Here is a 20125-nt window from a genome sequence, read left to right as displayed (position 1 = left end):
GTGCATATAAAATTGGAACACTTAAACTTTTACAATAAGATTTTGAAATTAATTATGAAAAACAAACAGCTTCTAGTGGGAAATAGGTTCTGTTTTTGTTTTTACAAGGCACAACAAAGATAAGCAATTTCATGATTTCAAAAACTGGACACTGGAGGGGACTACATTTTTAGGTAGAGGAAAGATTTACAAGCCTGTAAAATGTTGCAGAACATTATAACAATGAAAATACTGAAGGAGATTTTTGAAGTATGGAGTCAGAAATTACTAGCCACAATATCAACAATGTCAGTAATGATATCTGCTTCTATGGATAGACTATGTCCAAAAGATGTTATTGAAGAAATGACAGATGTAGAACAAATTTTATCTGACAAAATAGAAATGGTATCGAAATCAGATTTACAACTGACAGGCCAAGAGAATGACTTAGAAAGGATGTTTCACTGGATTTACAAAAGAAACTGGCTGAGGTTTTAAAATTTAAAAGGGAAAGACAAATGATAAACCAAGAGAGTGACCTGCATAATTTTTTCCTGTTGGATTTACAACAGAGCTTGTTAAAGGCTTGAAGAACTCTGTGTGATGGGACAAAAAAGAAATGAAGAGAAATAAATCCTACAATAATATTTGAATGAACGAACTAAAGATTAAGACTGTTAGAAGTAAAAGGAAGGAATATAAAGTTGGTTTATCTGATCAAGGTTAAAACAAGATATGTTGTTACTTCTGGCAACCCTTTATGGACTTTCTACTGACACCAGGACTGAAAAGATGATGTTTTATGGATTTGTTTATAGATAAGAGATGGAACATGGGATGAAGAGTAAATGTTTGTAACCTCAGAGGGGGCAAAGAGTCACTAAATTTGTTTATACTTTTGTGATGAAGGTTGGAAGTCATTTCTTTATATATTTCTTTTCTCTTTATTATATTCTTACTTTTCTCTTACTTTTCTCTTTTTTTCTTTTTTCTTGCACATTTTACTTCTTTCTATTCTCTTTTCCTTATGTTTAGTCTGTATTAGATTTTACTGTTATAATCAACATTCTTAATACAATATATCATCCTCTAATTTCACCTAGCCAGGCAATGAAAAAACATTTTTTTTTCTGACTTGTGTCAGCTCAAATGATGTTGTCCAATTCACCTGCGGTGCTTCATTTCCTTGTAGCCAAAGTCCTCCATTCCAAAAGGCTATTGAGCATTGTAGTAGGATCACTCCTTCCCACCTCCAGTCACTGCTCCTTCCCTTTACAGCCATTTTTTTACAAGTTTACCAATGGAGTGGAAAAAATTAGGGGGGTTTTTTGCACAAGTTCACAGAAGAAACAGTGAAACAATAAACATGTCCTCTTTTTTTTTCACAAGTTCATTGATGAAGCAATGAAACTGGACCTTATCTTTTTTTTAAAAAATGACAGGTCAAATAGACAAGAGTCCTGCCACTTTCCTCTTTTATAGACCAGGTAACCAAAAAAAAACCAAGGTAAAACTATAATGCTTGCTTGCTTGTTTTCTCCAGTAAAGAAGTAGGAGAATCCATCAATCAGGGGCCATGCTGAACATAGTCCAGAAAGGGCATTAGGACAACACTGTAGTCAAAGCAGTGTTAATTCCAGTGTTAATTTCTGTTAATTCCAGTTCCACATCGTTCCTCCTTTCTCTGAAATCTCTCTGTATCCCCAAATGCATTTCCATGACTGTCAAACCCATTGTCCAAGTCCTCATTCAGTCATATTTTTTGGTCTCTTACACTGGCTCAGTGCAAAGCCCACCTAAAATCTGGATTTTTTCAAAAACCTAAGGGTTCAAATGGAGACTGATCTGAAAATTTGAACCTTTGGCTTCAAAGAATCACTTTCTCTTTGGGAGGATGACATGTTCCACTAAAGCAGTCTTCTCTAACTTGATGTCTACCAGATGCATTGGAGCTAGAACTTCCAGAATTCCCTGCCAGTACATTCTCAACATATGAACTCCCAGGGAAAGCTATAGGAACCATCATATTGGTCAATATTTTTTTTTTCTCCCTTTACAGAAAGTCATCCAGATTCTGTCCTTTTCTGCCGTGGGTCATTTGGATCTAACATTGGCCATACTGCATGAATTTGGAGCTGGGATGCACCTGAAAATTAAGATGTCAATGATTATCAGTCGCTATAAGGTAAATAAGCTGGCAGTTCAGCTCTAGTACATGACTATTCAATAGTAAGTCATACTGAATTTAATATCTACTCTTCTACTTCCACTTTCTAATATATGGACAACATTCTTCTTTTAGCCAAAACCCTTTTTTATTTTTATCAGAATTTAAGACCTGTGGAGGGAAAGGAAACCAAAGATTCACTAATTGAATGGTTCACCTCCATTGATTCACTAATTATTTTCAGTGATAGGTGCTGCTTTCTACCCCTAAAATGCATGAGCTGGATTCATACATTATATTAAGCCATGATTGTTTAACCATGGTTTATTGAATAAACTATAAATGGCTGGGTTTGCACATGTTAAACCATAAACCGTGGTTAGGTTCACACAGTGTGTTAAGCCAATGCCAAATAAACTGCATTGTGGCTTATGTGTAAGTCCAGCCAAAGAGCCTGAAATCTACCAGGAATAGGAAATTGAACTTGCCAGATCCTTGAGATAAAATGTAATATGTTATTAAAAAGAAGAAATCAATAGGGCTATGCAATGCTTTGCACAATCCTGAAACAGACATAGCTGCTTTAACAAGTCAGCAAGTGGTACTGTATTTTCTCTCTCACATACTCTGAAGATGTTTCTTAGAAACTGAAGCCAAAGTGTTGCACAGCCACCATCATGATTGCCACAAACATATTAAGGTAAAAGGAAATGGATCATTAAGAAGCCTGAGAGGAAACAGCAGATAATAAGAGGGTTAGAAGCACAAGGAGAAAACTACAAATTAAAACTAAAGTTGGCTTCACAGTAACTCTGTAAGCTGTAATAATGCTTTGCCAATCCACATTGATAGGCTGAATATTTTATACAGAAAAAAATCTGCATATTTTCTACAGAAAACCAAAAGGCCAACAAAGAAAATATTAAAGGGGGTGGACAATAGTTGTCTGAAATCTATGCAAAAAGGGGAAAAGGATGTTAATTCTAGGTTAAAGGTAAAACATGAACCAAACTAGAGAAAAACCTGCTCTGCCTCTTAATTCTTTATGTTGCTCAGGACTACCACAAAGGTAGGCGAAGCCACATCCATCAGACCCTGATGCTTGCCTATGGCAAAGTGGCACTGCGAGCCCCAAAAGAGCTCCTGCTCCCAAGGGTGGAGACCAGCATAATGAAAAAAGTCCTCTACCATTACCGGAGGAGCTGTCAGGCAAGTGCAAGACCTTTGATTCTACCGTTGAGAAACTGATTCTTCATTTCCTTCTTGCAATCTTTCTTTTCTTTCCAGCAGACTCTGTAGTCTTTATGTTTGACTAAAAGGGAGGGCTTGTGGATCAGTGACTGAACCTGGAAAGCTAATCCAGAATAGAGAGTACTGGGCTGGATAGACCTTATGTTGTCAATCAACTTTCTATATCCCTACCCTGTTGCAAAATGTTTGACATGGACTAACTCTGAGATGGAGCTGGAAATATCACAATCTTCTTTGTTCGGGGGGTGGGGGTGAGGGTGGGATGATCAAGACCCATCTACTTACAGAGTGAAATCCCTGCAAGTCTTTGTTAATTGCAGCAGCGTACAAAACTAATCAATAAATAAATAAATAGCCTGATGGTCTGATGGTCAAGGAATGGCACTACAGCTTACTGCTTGCCAGGGTTCAGGTGTCATAACTGAATTGGGTAGCAGTGGAACCTCATCTGCATATTATTAACTATAGCAAGCTGAACGGGGGAAGAGGGAAGAATATACACTTTGCTTTCTTTCTTTTAAAAAATGCATTACTTCTACCGTTTAATTTGTTGTTTGGCAAGTCATCCAATTCTCCTTGGATTCTTGTTTCATTTTCAGGTGCTGGGTCTCAGCATTGAAAACAAGGTAAGTCATAAAAGATCTGACCTTTGCTGACACGACCAGGTCAAAGTCGGTTATGTCCTTGTTCTCTTCAAGTTAAAGGGGAGGATAGGAAGAGTATTAGCTAGTGTGATGGAATGGAATTATGAAGGCCAAGCTCAGGGAGACAAACATTTTGGGAAGATTGATGTCAGGCCTAGCCCAAGAAACTCCAAGAGACAATGCTAATTCAGTTCAGCTATGTTTATTAGCTACAACCTCTAGCAAGAATCTTCCCAGACTAAAACCTCAGTTCCCAAAGTCCTCCAGCCACAACAGTGTGAATTCCTCAGGGAGGTGGCAGGCTCATCCTCTTGATCCTCCCACGCAGTTCTGGCGAGCTAAGAAAATGTTTGTCTCCCTGAGCTTGGCCTTCATAATTCCATTCCATCAGAGCTAGGGCCTGTTAGCCCTACAAGGTAGACCATACTAAGAAATCAATGCCATATAGGTCAGGACTATTTTTATTGTAACAGCTATAATAACAGAATATATCAGTATTAATTTATAAATTTATAAATTAAATTTATATGCTGCCCAACTCCCAGTGACAAGTCTGAATGTGCCTCTCCCTCCCTCACTTTATTTTTGTGTGAACTAGGGAGGGGCCTGTCTGAGACGCTTTCTCAAACTAGTTTCTTGGAACAAGCCCCACTTATCTGACTGCTGTCTTGGTAGCAGCTCTTCCTCCTGTCTTTCAAGGCCATTCCCTATGTCCTCTACAGTACCAGACAAAAAAATTATCATGCCTTTTTTTTTAACCAGTCCTTATTCAATCTTATGAAAGAAAATTGGATTAGATTTTTTTTTTTTTTAAGAGAAGAGAATTTCCGAAAAATTATCCTGGGTGGAATGTAGTTTTCATTTAGTTATGAGGTAACCATGGGCTGTGTGTGAATGTCCGGTTGTCACTTCCTTTTTTATTACAAAGGGGCTAAGAGGTATGTGCAAATGTTCTGCCTTTCATTGTACAACTATCTCTCCAGTGATCCCCAGGTCCCTGGCTTCCCATACATTACAGTAATTCAGTTCAGAGGAAAGATATCATAAGAAAATTTGCCCATTGGTTTTGGGGTGGGGGATGGTGCCAGTAGTGTGTTGCTGTCACTATAAAAAGAACATTCTCCTTTCCTTGCAGAAATTCAGAAAAATCGTCAATTTCTTTGCCCACAAATTTGGTGAATTTTGAAAGGCTGCTTGTATCTAATTCTAGTGTTAGTTCGGTGTTGGTATGTGGGAATTAGTGAGTGGTTAGTGATTCTTCTGTTTCCATGTAATATCTAGTTTCCTGGTTTCTTATGAGCCTTACTGATTAAATTTACATTCTGTCTTTCCCCTGAGGAGGTTAAGACAGCTCACACAGTTTTACCTTCCTATAATTTGTTATCTTCACAACAAATATCTTTGTGTTTGTATGAGGCAGGTTCACAGCCACTTATAAAATTTTATGTGTGAGGATTTGAACCTCAGTTCCTAGTCTAGAGCTCTAACCACACTATCACACTGGCTCTTCTGTTAATTGAAGGACATGAATCTCAAACTAGCCCTTGTTCAGAGCACAGCTGATATCTGCCAAGCTATCCATGAGACTTGGAGCTTTCAGAACTTCACTTTAAGTTGCAAGAAAGAACTTCTTGATATCCTGTTGGTGAGTAAAGACAAAAATAGAGAGATGGAGATATCCTTCCTATTGCCTCTTTTTAAAAAAGAATATATTAGTTGTAATAATGCCATCGTTTAAGGCTATTAGTCTAAACCTGTTCTTAAAATGACAAAGAAAATCACATTATGAGAATCCACATTTCTTCAATCTGACTTCTTTCCTGTGATTGTGGCAGCACTGGTGTTGTTGTGAAACTGCTCTAGACTTCACTAGATCATTACTGAGGCCCCAGGATGATGATGATGATGATGATGATGATGGTGATGGTGATGATCATCATCCTATACACTTCATATACTTTCAGCATTTGACCACTTTTGATGTTTAGACACTTGATCATATCCATGAAGATATGCCTGATATAAATTCAAAGCTCACAGCAAGTTCTTCAGATAGGTCATGATACTAGTTCCTTCCCAGGTTTGCAAGCCAATTGTAGACATGAGTTGCAACAAATAATGCTGGTTGTACTATGCACTTTTATTCCTTCCACAAGCTTTAAGTAAATCTACAAAATATTTATTGATATCTGCTCATCCATTGCCTTACTAATTACTTTACTTTAAAAAAAAAATCCTAGTGCAAAGATTATAGGGTTTATTTCTGTATGAAATCATAGGGCATTAACCAGAACTGAGCACAACCAGATTTTATTTGAACTGGCAGAATTGTGCTCTTATTCCAGAATTTGTCATGATGATTGAAAGATATATTTAGACAAATGCAGTTAGCTCATTTCTAAGAGCCTTGTTGCTCTAAAATGCCACATGTATCTTCCTTCTTCATCCTTGCTTTGAATGTTTATAGTATTCATAGTCCTCCATGGCTGGATTTATGAAGTGTAACCTCTGGCAGTTCCAGGTGTGGGGACTTCAATTCCCAGAATTTTCCAACTAACATTTTCGTTGCTGCAGAAGTCTGCCCAAAGGCCATTCAAGTGGAGGAAAACTGCCATAATTTATCAGTTTGGCAAACCCCTTTGCCCATGATGTATTTTTCATTTTTTCTGTCATATGTGTGCTCTTGTACACTCAGGATTTCATTAGAGAGGAGCCACTTGATTCTTTGGCAATACCACTTCGTCCCAAAGCCATCACTGCCATTGCATTCTTGAGGTAGATATTTCCAGTCCTTGGGAGGACTATACGGTTGTACAGTAAATACTTTATTTCATGGCATCTTCCAGGTTTGTGTTTTATGAAATTTCATATCAAAAAAAGCATAGGTCAGCCTTGCCTAACTGGGGTTCAAGCACATTGGGATTGCAACTTGTAGAATTCCCAGCTGGCAAATGGGTGGGAATTCAGGAGTTATGGTTACAACTCATCTGGGGTGCCATGTTAAAGAAGGCTGGTCTAGTGTTTGGTTCATTAAAAGTTTTGTGACAGAGAGTCCATGGAAATATTAAGGGGATAACAACAAATCAAAACCAGACATTTGTCTTGACCAACCTCAAACAATCCACAATTTTTTACAGTTCAGCCTCACACACGCCCCTTCAGCAATCACTTGCAAATCTACAATTATCTCTGAAAAACTACTCCCTTTCCAATGCCCAGAAAATCCCTAGAATGCTAACTAATTCATTTTCATGCAATGCCTTCCCAAGTTCCATCACTACCCATTATTTTCTCTTGGACCATGTAAGGAGGCAATACAGTTCTCCCATCTTTCCATAAAATGTTTTGATTATCTCCCAACATCTCCTCAGTCCCAGCAAAACACCATTTCCACAAAAAGTCATAAGGACTTGAAACAAATTGGGCTGCAGTGACCTCAAGTGGAAATGGCCTTCACCTGTTGGCAAGTCTTCTAGTTCTAAAGCAAAGGGATAATTGAGAGGGGGCAATTCAAGCTGGATTGACCAGACCAATTGAATGGTAAGGTTTTTTGCCCCTTTCTTTGGAGACTTAGGACCTTATCAAAGATACATGATGTAAGGGACATCACCACTTCAATGGGTGATGGTGGTTTTCAGGATCTCAAAGATATAACTAGAGACTGATGACATTTTTGTGATACAAGGATTATTCACACAGATATACAGACTAAAGCAGAGGATAAGGATTCACCTTATATGAGCTCTCTAACAAATTCCTATTGTAACACTTATTGCATAAGATAGATTGCAGACAGCAAAGTCAACCATGCACTTATTTCTAAGCCAACTGGTAGCCCATGTTTTCTTCGTGCTACATACCCGGCCATCAGTTGCTCCCTCCCCCTTGTGCATGGAAGAGAATGAGCATCTCACCCTATTCTCTGTGCTTTTAGAGGCCAGTGAAGGGCAAATGAAGGCTACTATCTGTCTTTTGTCAGAAATATCCCAGAGCATGGGAACTAATAGCTCTGCTCAGGGAAGTCTTGACTCAAGAATTATGGAACTGGAAGGGATCCTGCTGTGACATCTTAGCTGGTCCCAAATCCAGAACGATATCTACTCATGTATAAGTGGAACATTGGCTGTGCCCCAAAATTCCCATATTGTCCCATCCACTTTCTCAGTCAATCTTTGCCACTGGTTTGAGTGGCACATCTGAAAGAGGCCTATGCACAGATAGAGCTTTCCAGAAGCAGGGTGTGACATAGCATCACCAGAGAGAGCAGGGCAGAATTATGGGTCTGTTTTCTGCTGTTTTGAAGGAGAATTTCAGATAAGAGTTTTGCACATACCACATCTATTTCCTGTTGCAAGTCACTGAAAATCAGCAGGAGCGTACTGCTGATTTTCAGCATTTGGCAGCCAATTTTCAGTGGCATAATCTTAGCTACAGATCAGAGCACAGAAAAAACAAAAGGAGAAGGATATGGAACTCTTGCATGCTGTGCACTGCAAATTCCCAACTTTTGTCCTATTTATCATTCAGATTACAGTTCAAGTTACCATTCTATTAAGGGCTGATTTTTAGCCTTCAGCTTTAATATATGACTTCTCAGTCCATCTTTCTATGGGCAGCAAACTGAAGCCATCTTTGAACATGGAGGACATTCGCAATCTTCTTGATCAAAGCATCAAAAGTTTGTTCCCCCTCCATCCCCTGGAGCAACTGAAAGAAAAAGAGGAGACAGAAAGGGATGCTCTATATGTTGAGGTAACTAGAGGGAGTTTTTTTCTAGATCCTTTTCTTTTTCTAGTCTGCTTGCGGGTTTTATAAAAAATCTCCACTTGCCCATTGCCTGATACAGGATGCTGGATTAATTAAACCATCTGCTTTGAGATCAAGTAAAATTATTTATCTGCTTCTTACCATGAACAATATCTAATGTCCAGTCCACTCATCCCCATGCATTTCTAACTTGTATCATTGCTAATCAGCTGGCTAGGGTATTGGAGATATCTAACACATCTGGGGATGGCATCAAAGGGGAAAAACTAATATAGATTATCTTTTCAAAACTGCCTTTCTACTCCAGGGTTTGACTAATCCTATATTTTTTCAAAAACTCTGAAAAAAATAGATAGATGGATGGATGGGCATATGGGTAGAGAGAAAGTGTGTATGTGCAAGTTTAGGTTTGTACAGAACAGATTCCAATGCAGGTTCACACATAACCTTGCCCAGGCTGATGCATTTTCCTACAGGAGAGGAGATTCAATGTCTTTTCTTCTGCAGAAGAAACCATGGGGACAGAATTCTGAGTGGAAAAAACACTCAACAAGAAAATAATTAACACCTGCAGGACAAATATATAGGAACTTTGAAAAGGGGCCTAAAGATAAGACCAGGTCCCTCCCCTAGGCTGAGATCCCCTACAACCATTAATAAAGTTTAAAAACAAATACTGAGGTAATGACCACTCCATTGGATGGTGATCTTCTGATGGATGTCCTAATGTTATATCTAGTTTGGCTCCTAGGCCTCACCACTTGCATTGTGTTTTTAGTCACTCTACAATGATTCTATGGATGCCTTTGGGAAACTTGTGAAGAGCACAGTGGAGGAACACCCAACATCTGAACTGATGGATGAAATGTTCCAGGTGAGTAATGTCTGTTTGTTGACATTCGGTAATCTGGAATATGCAGCCATTTTAGTAGCTCAGCCATTTCATGGTTTCTGATTTATTGTATTCCATCTGGGATATCATCCAATTCTGTGTACAAAACGTTGATCCTATTGCAGATGGGCACTGAAATGCAGCTCTGTGATAGCATAATAAAAGGGATAAAATAATTTGGGCAAGACTACATCCATGAAAAGGTCTAGCTGGCTATCAGCATACCTCACAATGAGTCACTGGAAGTTTGATGTATTCATTATAATTTTTTTTGTAGCCACTTTGAACACTTTCTAACAGGAAAGCATGGTATGAACATTTGAAATAAAAATAAGAAATAGTTCCTGCATTTCTCAATCTATTAGGGCCATCAAAGTGACTAGTATCTATCTTATATCCAATTTAAAAAATACAAATGGTATAAAAATAGCAGTTTGATGTAATCCCAATAAACACAAAATTTTCAGTTGTGCCAAAATTGTATATGGGCAGACAGATGTTAGTCCTGAAGCATGGTATGTTTCATGAAATGTAATCATATTGCCAAGAGATGAATATTTCTTCACCCAATCCTCTCTAAAACTATAAACCAGCCTCTTAAAAATTCACTGTACTAGATTTTTTTGGGTACTAGATTCATGAACATTGAACTGCCAGTTAAATTTTGCTTTATTCATGCAATTTACTAGGAAATATGAATGGATGAATAGCAGAGCCCCTTAATCCCAATCTTGCTTGCACTATGCTGTCTACACAATCTCATAATCTACATCAGTATGCTTTCCAGATGTGTTGGGGCTTCAAGTACCAAAATTCTCAGCCAAGAGAGAGTTCCAAAGAATCTATAGGGTACCGGGCTGGACAAGCTGCTGCTTGTTTGGACAGGGCTCTATTGTTTGAGGAGTTTGGTAAAATTGAGCTTGGCATCTTATAGAACTTTTTTTTTTCATCCAAGGATAATTTTCCCTTATGGCTAATTTCCAGAGACTATGCCATCTGTAAGCAATCCTAAACCAAAGTTATGCATAACCATCTTTCTTTGTGTACATGCATAAGTGTGTGTGTGTGTGTGTGTATACATACATGCACACTCACACATACACAGAGACTGTGCAGATTGTGTTGTTTAGAGAGAATACTTAATGTGATTACTAAATTAACCCATTTTGAGGATTCACACAATACATTGAACCATCCGTTAACCAAATGGGGCTGGGTCCTTACATCATGTTAAACAAACAAAGGTTACCCAAGGTTAACTCCATCCAAGCTTTTCCCCATGCAAATGAGTATTTGTCTCAATGTTTATAATCTATCCAATGCAATTATTTGATATGAAAAAAAATAAAACCTAGTCTTTTCTATGAGGTTTCAACATTGCATTTTAAAAAAAGTAAAAGCACTGATATGTGGAGAAAAATATTTGTATTGGTATATTGTTGGGCAATAGGCAATAAAATAATATGCAGGTTAATTTTCATGTAGCTTCTTACATTTTTAGAACAACTGCTTGAAAAGCAAATATCACCGAAAAGCAAATATCATACAACTTTGAAGCTTCCAAGCTTTCCTGAAGTGAAAAATTTTGACGCAGAAATTTTTCTAGCCTATATCTCTGCATGCATCTACCAAGCCTTTACCTAACCTGCCTAAGCATGTTACACAAAAACATAAACTCAGATCTATATCCCTAACGTCTACCCCTTCATGAAAACATGTGTTCCCATAGCCAGGGTGGGAGAAACATTAGAAAGCTTGGGGGAAGCCTTCTATTGCCTCTGGTGGGACGTCTCATATCACGCAGGGTATCTAGCACAAGCAAGGGAATTCTTTCTTCACTTACCAGACATGACCCTTCCTCTCAAAAGGTCTGCCTCTGAATAGCAACTGGAGAAAACCTGATTTCAAAATGGAATGAAGCAATTAATAGAACTATTGGAGAAAGTTTTTTTTTTCCTAACCTGTGAGGGATTCTGATATCATCCTTGCTTTGTCAACAGCTCATAGACCCTTGGTTCACCGAAACAGAATGCAGCAGAGAGCGGGCATTGCAGGCTACTTTCCATGCCCTTGTTGCCTTTCAGGAGAAGGTCCATCTCCCTGTGAGTTTTCCACTCTTCTCCTTGCTGGCAAACTGTGAGGGGCTAAGAGACCTCTGGATAGCATGGAACAGTCTTGCAGTGGGATAATTCATCTGGAGCATGGGCTGGAGTCCAATGGATCTGTTGAGCATCAGGATAGGGCATGCTGGTTTATTCTTTCAGCCTTTGGGTGTTTATCTTAAAAGGGTTTGAGCTTTAACCAGGATGGGAGGAACATTAGAAAGCTTATGCTTAGAGTAAAAGATTGGTTAAGTGATATATAGTATATGCACATAGGTACTACTTTATACTATGTGTGTGAAGAAAAGTGGCATTGTTTATGTAAGTTAAATTGATGGGCAAACCTGCCTAAGGGCATGGGGTCAGCTGTCAGTCTCTCTTGGCTGAGAATCAGTTGTCATGCTCTGACTGGGGAGGGGGAAATTTCAGGGGCAAAAAAAAATCCAGTCAAGTCAAAGAAGAAAGAAATTAGTGTGTGCTAATCTCAAGCAATACCAAGGGTTAAAAGTGACTTCATATAGCCAAATCTCCAATCAAAGTGTGCTGCTTACTATTTTAATTTTTATTTCTTTGGTTTGTTAAAAAAATATATATGTCAGTTTGCTCTGTTTTGCAAAGTCACTTGCTGTAGATAATGACAAATGAAATTCAGCAATAAATCAAAACAATCCCATTAGATCAACAGCAGAGTCACAAGCAAGTAAAATTAACCAATAAAACCAAGTCCACCAAAGCTCACAGCTTATTTCAAAAAGTCTTGATAAAATGTGTGATTTCACATGGCTTCTAAATGGTGGCAGCACAGGTATCTCCTTTGCTTTTCTAGGAAGGGCATTTCATAAGCTGGGCAAAAGGTAAGGATTCTCTTGAGTCAAACTTGACTCCTGGTGACTTTGTAAGTGTACCCATCTTTTTCTGGCAACAGTATAGAAGTTAAGTATATCAGGATGTGAGAGAGAATTTCGTGTAGTGGATAAAGGCACCAGGCTAGAAAGCAGAAGACTGTGAGTTCTAGTAGTCCCACCTGAGGCACAGAGCCAGCTGTGTGACCTTGGGCCAGTCACGCTCTCTCAGCCCTAGGAAGGAGGCAATGGCAAACCACTTCTGAAATCTTGCCAAGAAAACTGCAGGGACTTGTCCAGGCAGTCGCCAGGAGTCAAGACTGACTCAAAGGTGCTTGTACATGCAAATCAGAAAAAAACATAAAAGTAAGATAATGTGGTGGGAATGGGATACTTTGGAAGACAAGGAAGCATGATTGGACAGAACCAAAAAGAGTGATAAGAAGTTTAAAGAACAAAAGACGATGCATGAAGCAGTGTATGGATGTGGAAGAAGCAAGGATGCTTCTCGAGAATGGAAGGGTATGGAGAGGCATAGTGAATGGGGTTGGTTTAGTTACAGAATATTTATCTCACACTTCTAATTTGGCTTGCTATTTCTTACTCCTCTTCTGCTTTCCCTGAAAGGGAAAAGCATGATGGGTATGAATGTAGGTCATTTGGGAGAAGGTCAATTCTTCAAATATTCCAATTGTTTTTCCAGTTCATTTTAAAATAATCTTTCTCTTTTCCTTCTTCTCCTCCTACTTTGGCAGGAGGGAGAAAATTTTCAACAGTTTGGGTCCCGAGTTGCATTCCTAGCTCCATACACCTGTGACAATTCCATGCAATGCCGGCAGTGGGCAGCCCAATGCATCAGTTGCCTTATTCATATACAAGGTAAGGACATTAAATGAATATAGCCCCCCCTCCCATCTTTGTTCTCCTTCCCAAGAATTGAAGGCCAATGAGCCAAAGGCATATGGTTGATCACTTTCCCTAGCAACACAACTCTAAAGGCAGCAGGATCAGGACTGTTGGCTGAGAAGATATGGGAGGCTTAGAACTTTCATATTTGCTTAATTTATGTATTACTAAGCAAAGGAGGAGGAGGAGGAGGAGGAGGAGGATCCAAGGGGCCTGCAAGCAAACAGATCAGATCAGATCTTCAGTAGTAGAGACTTTGCCTCCTCAAGGCACCTTAAGTGTCAGTTATGTCTCTCTCTATGTGAGTCTTACAAAAATTCAACAAGACTTTAGACAAAATGGTTCTGACACAAGGTTCTTCCTTTCATCTGGGAGGCTGGGACATTCTATCAGATCTCTCCTGAATATCTCATTCTGATACAAAAGAAAATACCACCTATAACTCCTGAAGGAATGTTAACTTACCATTCTGCCTAGCATGTGATGGTCAGCTCAAAACGAAGACAATATTTAGCCTTCTTTTTAGCAACATATATCTAGCAGGAGCTACACCGGTCAGAAAATGATTCAACGATTCTTCTCTTCCTTCTTTCAGCTAGGTCACAAGCTACATATGCGGAAGACAAAGAAATGGAATCTGCTCGTGCTAATCTACAGACAGAGGTTTGGGGGGATCTTTTCAGGGCATCTTCCAAAATGGCCAAGGTGATTGTGGTTTGGACTGCCAGGATTGGGGGGGGGGGGGACTGAGTAAAATGCTGTCTGGAACCCACACACATTCCTGGGTACTTCCATTCTTCCATCTATCTCCCACTTTCTTCCTTCCTCCGTCCCTTCCTTTCAGGAGTTTGGGTACATTGTAAATCAAAACAGCACTCAAAGCTGGAGTCTTTGTTCCTGAAGAAGGCATCTTGGAGAGGGAAAGATGGGAAGCAGGAAAGGCCCTCCAAGCTACATTTGTGACACAACCTATTTGATCATTTTGGGAAAAACAGCTCTTTGGACTCCATTTTAGGGAAGTAAAAGAAGCTGAGGCCAGAAGCTGCTTCTCAGTAGCCAGCTCTCACTGTAGAGATCATATTGGTCTGCTACCTGATTGCATTCAGGAAGATGCTGAAGACTGAAATGTTTCATAGAACTTTCTCAAGAATTAGACTTCACCCTCTTTTTATGTTTTATTGATTAATTGGATGGGGGGTTGATTTTAATTGGTTTAATTTTTATTTTAATGTATACCGTGAATGTTTAATTTTGTCTATAGCATATAAAGAGAGTCATTTCCAACTGTGGCAAGATGTAAATTAAATAAACAAGCAAATAAGCAAAGCTTGAGTCAACCAGTCAGCTACACATTCCCCATAACCTCATCTATTTCTGGTACATTGACAGGTGGTCAGTACCTATTTTCCACCAGATCAAGCCCTTGATTTCGTTCAGGCCATCCTGGAAGATTTAGTCTCTGGGAACAAAATGTGTGCCATTGCTGCTGGTCACTGGCTCCTAACCATCCTTCAAGATTGTGGTGCTGCTATGGAAGGACAGGTAATTCTTTGCCACAAGATGGACCTTTTAAAACTTTGCTTCACATAGAGTAGGGTGGACATCTTTTGGTGGCCAAGAGCTGGTTGTAACACATTTTGGAAGGCCAAGTGCCCAGTGGATAGAGCTGCATCATACAGATGGGTGAAGTGCATAATTTTCCTCCCCTCCCCAGATGTGGGAAGGAGATCTGCCCCCCCCCCCCCGCTTTTCCCTTTTTAACACATTAAGCCTATTTGGAGGCATACAGCTTATTTTTTGTGCTTCCCCACTCAACATGAAAGGAAATCACATTGTTGATTTTCAGGAATTGGTGGCACAGGAGCTTTGGCCATGAGAAGACATGCTGGGGACCATTAAGTAGATTCCTAAATACAGCTATGGCATTTTATTTCTAAGAAAGTTGGAAGGAATAACTTAACCAATTTGCAGGTAATACAAAACAGAGTGGGATAGGTAATATCCCAGAAAGGCAGAAATAAAATTCAAAATGAGTTTGCTATGATAAAGAAGTGGGTTGAAAACAGGAAAAAGAAATATAATAGAGAAAAATGCAAACTTCTTCCTTTAGGAAATAGAAATCAAACAACCAGGGATAGATGGAGAACACCTGACTTACTAATAGTACTTGTGAAATGGATTTTAGATTTGTAGTTAACAAAAAGCTGAATATGAGTCAGCAGTATGACCTGGCTGTTTAAAAGGCAAATGCAGTTTTAGTGTGCATCAGTAAAAATATTGTTTCCAAATTATAGGAAGTAATAATTTCACTATTTCCTGCATTGGCCAGATCCTACCACAAGTTCTGTGTCCAGCTCTGGGCATCACATTTGAGAAAGATTCAGAGAAACTGAACAGGTACAGAGAAGGGCAACGAAGATGATCAGGGCAGCAGAAACTAAGCATTATGAGAAGAAATTAAGGGAACCTATGAGAAAAGAAGAGTGATGGTGAGCGAAATAGGATAGCTCTGTTCAAATTCCAGAGAGGGTATCATACAGTAGAAGGTGTAGACATATTCTCTGTTGTCCCATTGTGCAGGACACAGAATAATAATCTAAACTACAGAAGGGCAGATTCTGACATACCTATTTAGGTGTCACCAAGTATTCCCTATTAAGGATGGTTAAGACAGCCACTCTTAGATTTATATAAACTTTCTTAAAATTGCATGGTTAATCTAGTTATAGAAGAAGTAGGTTCTAGAGCTGTACACAACCTTCAGACTACTTTAGAAATTCCTACACAAGAGATCAAATATCCAATAATAGTCACTTGTTAAATTTGGTGGGACGACCCAAGCTCCTTATGTGCAATTATTATTTGATTTGCTTAACAAATGGGAGTGCAGGTATCTATGTTGCCCCTTCTAGATCTCAGCAATCCTAGATATATTCTACAGCCATTTGCCTATCATCAAGCAGGATGACTTGCGACAGTTTCTCATGGATGCCGTGTCCATTGTAGCTCATTTTCACCTGGATACTGTATTTAGCAGCCTGTTATGCCGGCGCCTTCCAATGGATAGGTATGTGGCCAAGTTTAAATCAAGACCTGTAGTTGTTTGAGAAGGCGATTTCTTTATGTCAACTCTTCAGGCCCAGGGAACCTTTGGATTTAAACTAGTGGAACTTAAAGAGGTGAATGGCCAGCCCCATAGCACCTGCATTATGCTGTTGAACACTGCCATCTTTGACCTTGCATATCTCTTTGTAACTGGATTCCCAGGGGAGAGAAAATACTGGGGAAATGTAATCACTGTTTTTGAATATTTATATGACTTTAGCCTATCAGGTAATGCCATTCATGTTCAGCCTCTTGTCCCACAACTTCTGTTTGACTTTTACTTTTTCTAAGTAGATGAAAGTTTGCAGGGGAGGGAATCTGCTTGTTGCATACATGCCATAACTCATGTGTTTAAGACAGAGATATGTATTTTGTGTCAGGGGTAGCTGTCAATCTTGTAAATGTTGGGTGGCATCAGAACTGAAAGATGGAATAAGCAAATAAGTGTCACCTCCCCTGTACATTCTGCCTTAAATTAGCTTGTTACCCCATATAGGTGTTGACAATGTCTATTGCATTCATTCTGTTAGTGCAAAGCTTATCAGATGATGCTTTCCTTTTGCACTGCTAAATTTAGTGAGACAGGTGAACTCTGGAGATCTCTGGGTAGAGATGCATCCCTGGCCTTGCTGATCCTTCAAAAGCTAGCAAGAAGAATAACAAAGCCTACAAGCTCAGAAACCATTTTGCACTTGACAAGTGAAGACATTGTGGAACTTGCTGATGAAGACCCTCTCAAAGTAAGTGAAGAAGAACCAAATTCAGCTTTTTTGTGATTTTTTTTCAAAAAAACATTGGGAAGATAGGTTGAATTATTTTCTGGGCATTCTGATCTGAACAGCATAAGCATTAGATAACTGGAGTCTTTTGTAATAGAGGTTCTTTTATTCTGAGTGATGCCCAGAAAAATGGAGATAGATGATGTGACTGTTAAAGGATGTCGAGTCATCACAGCTGTCCATTGACTCCCTCTAGGTAGTCAGCTTACTAACACTCTCAAACTCTACAGAATAGTGTTAAAACAAAAATACTTTTGTTGGTTAGTTATCCATAATCAATGCTTTTGAGCTTAACAAATTTCTTCAGGCAAGGATATGGGAAGACATGTATGGAAGACACATGATAGAAGTCCTTTTCTGTAGATTACACCAGTTTTAAAAAGGGTCCAGTATGGTGCTTTATCTAGAAATGCGTCCTAACTCTTAATCTAAAAAGTCTAACGTGTCCATAACTCTTAGCATTCTGCATTTTCCCTGATCATTCTCCTTCAGTTCAATAATTAACATTTAATCATTTGTTTCTAAAAATATGAGATAAGTTTGTTTCTGTGGCAGAGTCATGAATTTTGTGGAACTCTCTTCTCCCAAGAAGTGTGGCTCACACAGCTTTTATGATATTTTGTCACTAGGCTTCTCATCTGTTTTATTGGGCATCTATCAGTGATAAAAAATGCTTCTGCTTTTCTATGCTGTATTGTTTTTATTGATGTCTTTGTTCTTCATTAAAGTTTTACTCTTGTTTGTTATTCTTGCCTATCTTTGAAAGTTTTCATTTTATTGAAAGGGAGGATATAAATGGAATAAATACATGAATAAATCAAAGTGTTTTTAAAAATCTAAAGTGCCCCGAGAATGGAGAGAAACCTCAGCACAGTTCCAGCGTTACTGGGCCTGATCACACTGCAACCCTTTGGGACAAAAGTTATCCCTTAACTGCCAATCCAGTGCACTGTTTCCACTTCTTGCCTTTTGGAATCTGTGGACTTAGAAGGTAGGGGTTGTAGTTTAGGGTGAATCCCCCAGTTCAGAGGCTTTCCTCCCAATGTCCATCCTGTATTGCCTATGGGAACTTTTGGTAAAGCCACAATTTAATAAACCATATGGGGGGGAGGGGGTTCATTAAGCCCAAATGTCCATTATATCCAAAGACTTCCTCTCCTTTTCTCCTTTTCCCTTCCTGGAGATTGGCTATAGTTTATAAAGAGAACCCTCTAAGGGTTGTCATTCTTGATGCCTGCCTTCAAGATTGTTGAAGGGCCCTCTTTTCTCCAACTGCTCTGATGGTAAGGAATTGTTCATCAGGCAGGAGACAGAGCAAGACATAGGAATTGCCACTGCTATCACTATCCCAGCACATATCTACTGGCTTGCCCACCAACTCAACTGATCAATTTTTAGAGCACCTTCTGTTCTTCCTCCTGTATCCTGAGTTGCCACTCCAGAATGCTACTGACCTGCCCATCTTCCCAGCACCTTCCTTCTTTGACTCATCTGACATTGCCCCAGCACCCTGTCTTTTTCAGCACCTCCCTCACCAGGAACTCAGATATAAAGAGTGTACATATACTGCCAGTCAACCCAATCTTTCTAACACCTTCTTTTACCTATCCAGAATCCAGGCATGAAGTATGCAAAGAAACATACCCATTTTTTTTTTTACAAGGAGCAGCAAGCTTAAGCTACTTCTCCAAACCATAAATAAGTTCATTATTTCAGGGTATTGCCCAGATGGACAATTTTTTTGGTCCAAAATCCACTAAGCTGCTATAATTTAATTTAATTTATATTAAATTAAAGGTTTATTATATTTCTAGAGGTTGCAGAATGAGCTGAAGTTTTTTGGTCTACCACTAGATTTTGTGAGGAGGCATGAGACTACCAGATCAATTGCACAACTTTTCCTGCATATGGTTACCCTGAGCAATAGCACTGATTGCCAGAGACTCAACTGAATTTGTTTTCCAAACTCTATTTATTTATTTATTTGTTTACTTATTTAATTTATTAAATTTGTATGCTGCCCAGCTCCCAATGACTCTGGGCAGCTCACAAATAAAAACATTTAAAAATACAATATGAAAGAAAAATAAGGAAAAAAAGATAGCAAGATGACAGAAACTGGACTAGAATGGGGGGGGGGGGCGGAAACACCCACACACCCACACAATCCAAGGGGGCTTCACTCCCACTTGCTAAAGTTGTGGAAAAAGAGATAGGTCCTCAAGCTCCTTCAAAATACCATTTCTGAAGCTTAACATGGGGAGATCACCCCACTGGCATTCCACTATCTGTTTTGCTTTCTCAAGTATAGGAAAGAAAATTCCAGATTTCAGTATCCTCTCTAATGTGGTAGCTTGATCTTCTTTCTCTCCCTAGGCCACTTGTGCCATCTATGAAATCCTTTCTGTGCTGCAAGTAAAAAAAGTCCTCCAACAGGTGTTCCCAGAGCTCTTTTGTGCTCTACTATGGCAGGTCAGCAAAACCTTGGGGCAAAAGATGCCTTTATCTGAGGGCCGCCGGAGGCTATTTCTAAGAGAACACCATCTATCTGAAGGAAACCCATGCAGGTAAATCTTCCTCCCTCAACAGCTGGCTTTTCTTGTAACAGTGGAAAGAGCCCTCCTTAAGAAGTAAATTTGCTTTCATCAAGGATTCCCTAGTTAGCATGAACATGGCAGACATAAACTG

The 20125-nt window shown here is 39.2% G+C and overlaps 1 protein-coding gene across 1 annotated transcript in view; it reads left to right on the top strand.

Annotated features, from left to right (window-relative positions):
• The window catches only part of MROH2B (maestro heat like repeat family member 2B), a 66296-nt gene that overhangs the window by 30367 nt on the left and 15804 nt on the right, over positions 1-20125 (top strand). The window contains exons 20-33 of the mRNA XM_025168946.2: positions 2042-2167; positions 3206-3358; positions 4000-4026; positions 5567-5689; positions 6740-6819; positions 8661-8796; positions 9590-9685; positions 11704-11805; positions 13403-13526; positions 14149-14258; positions 14943-15095; positions 16466-16620; positions 17236-17398; positions 19814-20004. Coding sequence (XP_025024714.2) covers positions 2042-2167; positions 3206-3358; positions 4000-4026; positions 5567-5689; positions 6740-6819; positions 8661-8796; positions 9590-9685; positions 11704-11805; positions 13403-13526; positions 14149-14258; positions 14943-15095; positions 16466-16620; positions 17236-17398; positions 19814-20004 — 1739 coding nt within the window. The remainder of the gene's footprint in view (positions 1-2041; positions 2168-3205; positions 3359-3999; positions 4027-5566; positions 5690-6739; positions 6820-8660; positions 8797-9589; positions 9686-11703; positions 11806-13402; positions 13527-14148; positions 14259-14942; positions 15096-16465; positions 16621-17235; positions 17399-19813; positions 20005-20125) is intronic.

The sequence above is a fragment of the Python bivittatus genome, unplaced genomic scaffold, assembly GCF_059951505.1.
Source record: "Python bivittatus isolate LINGU-HERP-01145 unplaced genomic scaffold, Pbiv_v1 ctg000580_np1212, whole genome shotgun sequence".
Taxonomy (NCBI): Eukaryota; Metazoa; Chordata; class Lepidosauria; order Squamata; family Pythonidae; genus Python; species Python bivittatus.
This window is presented reverse-complemented; position numbering and strand designations above follow the sequence as displayed.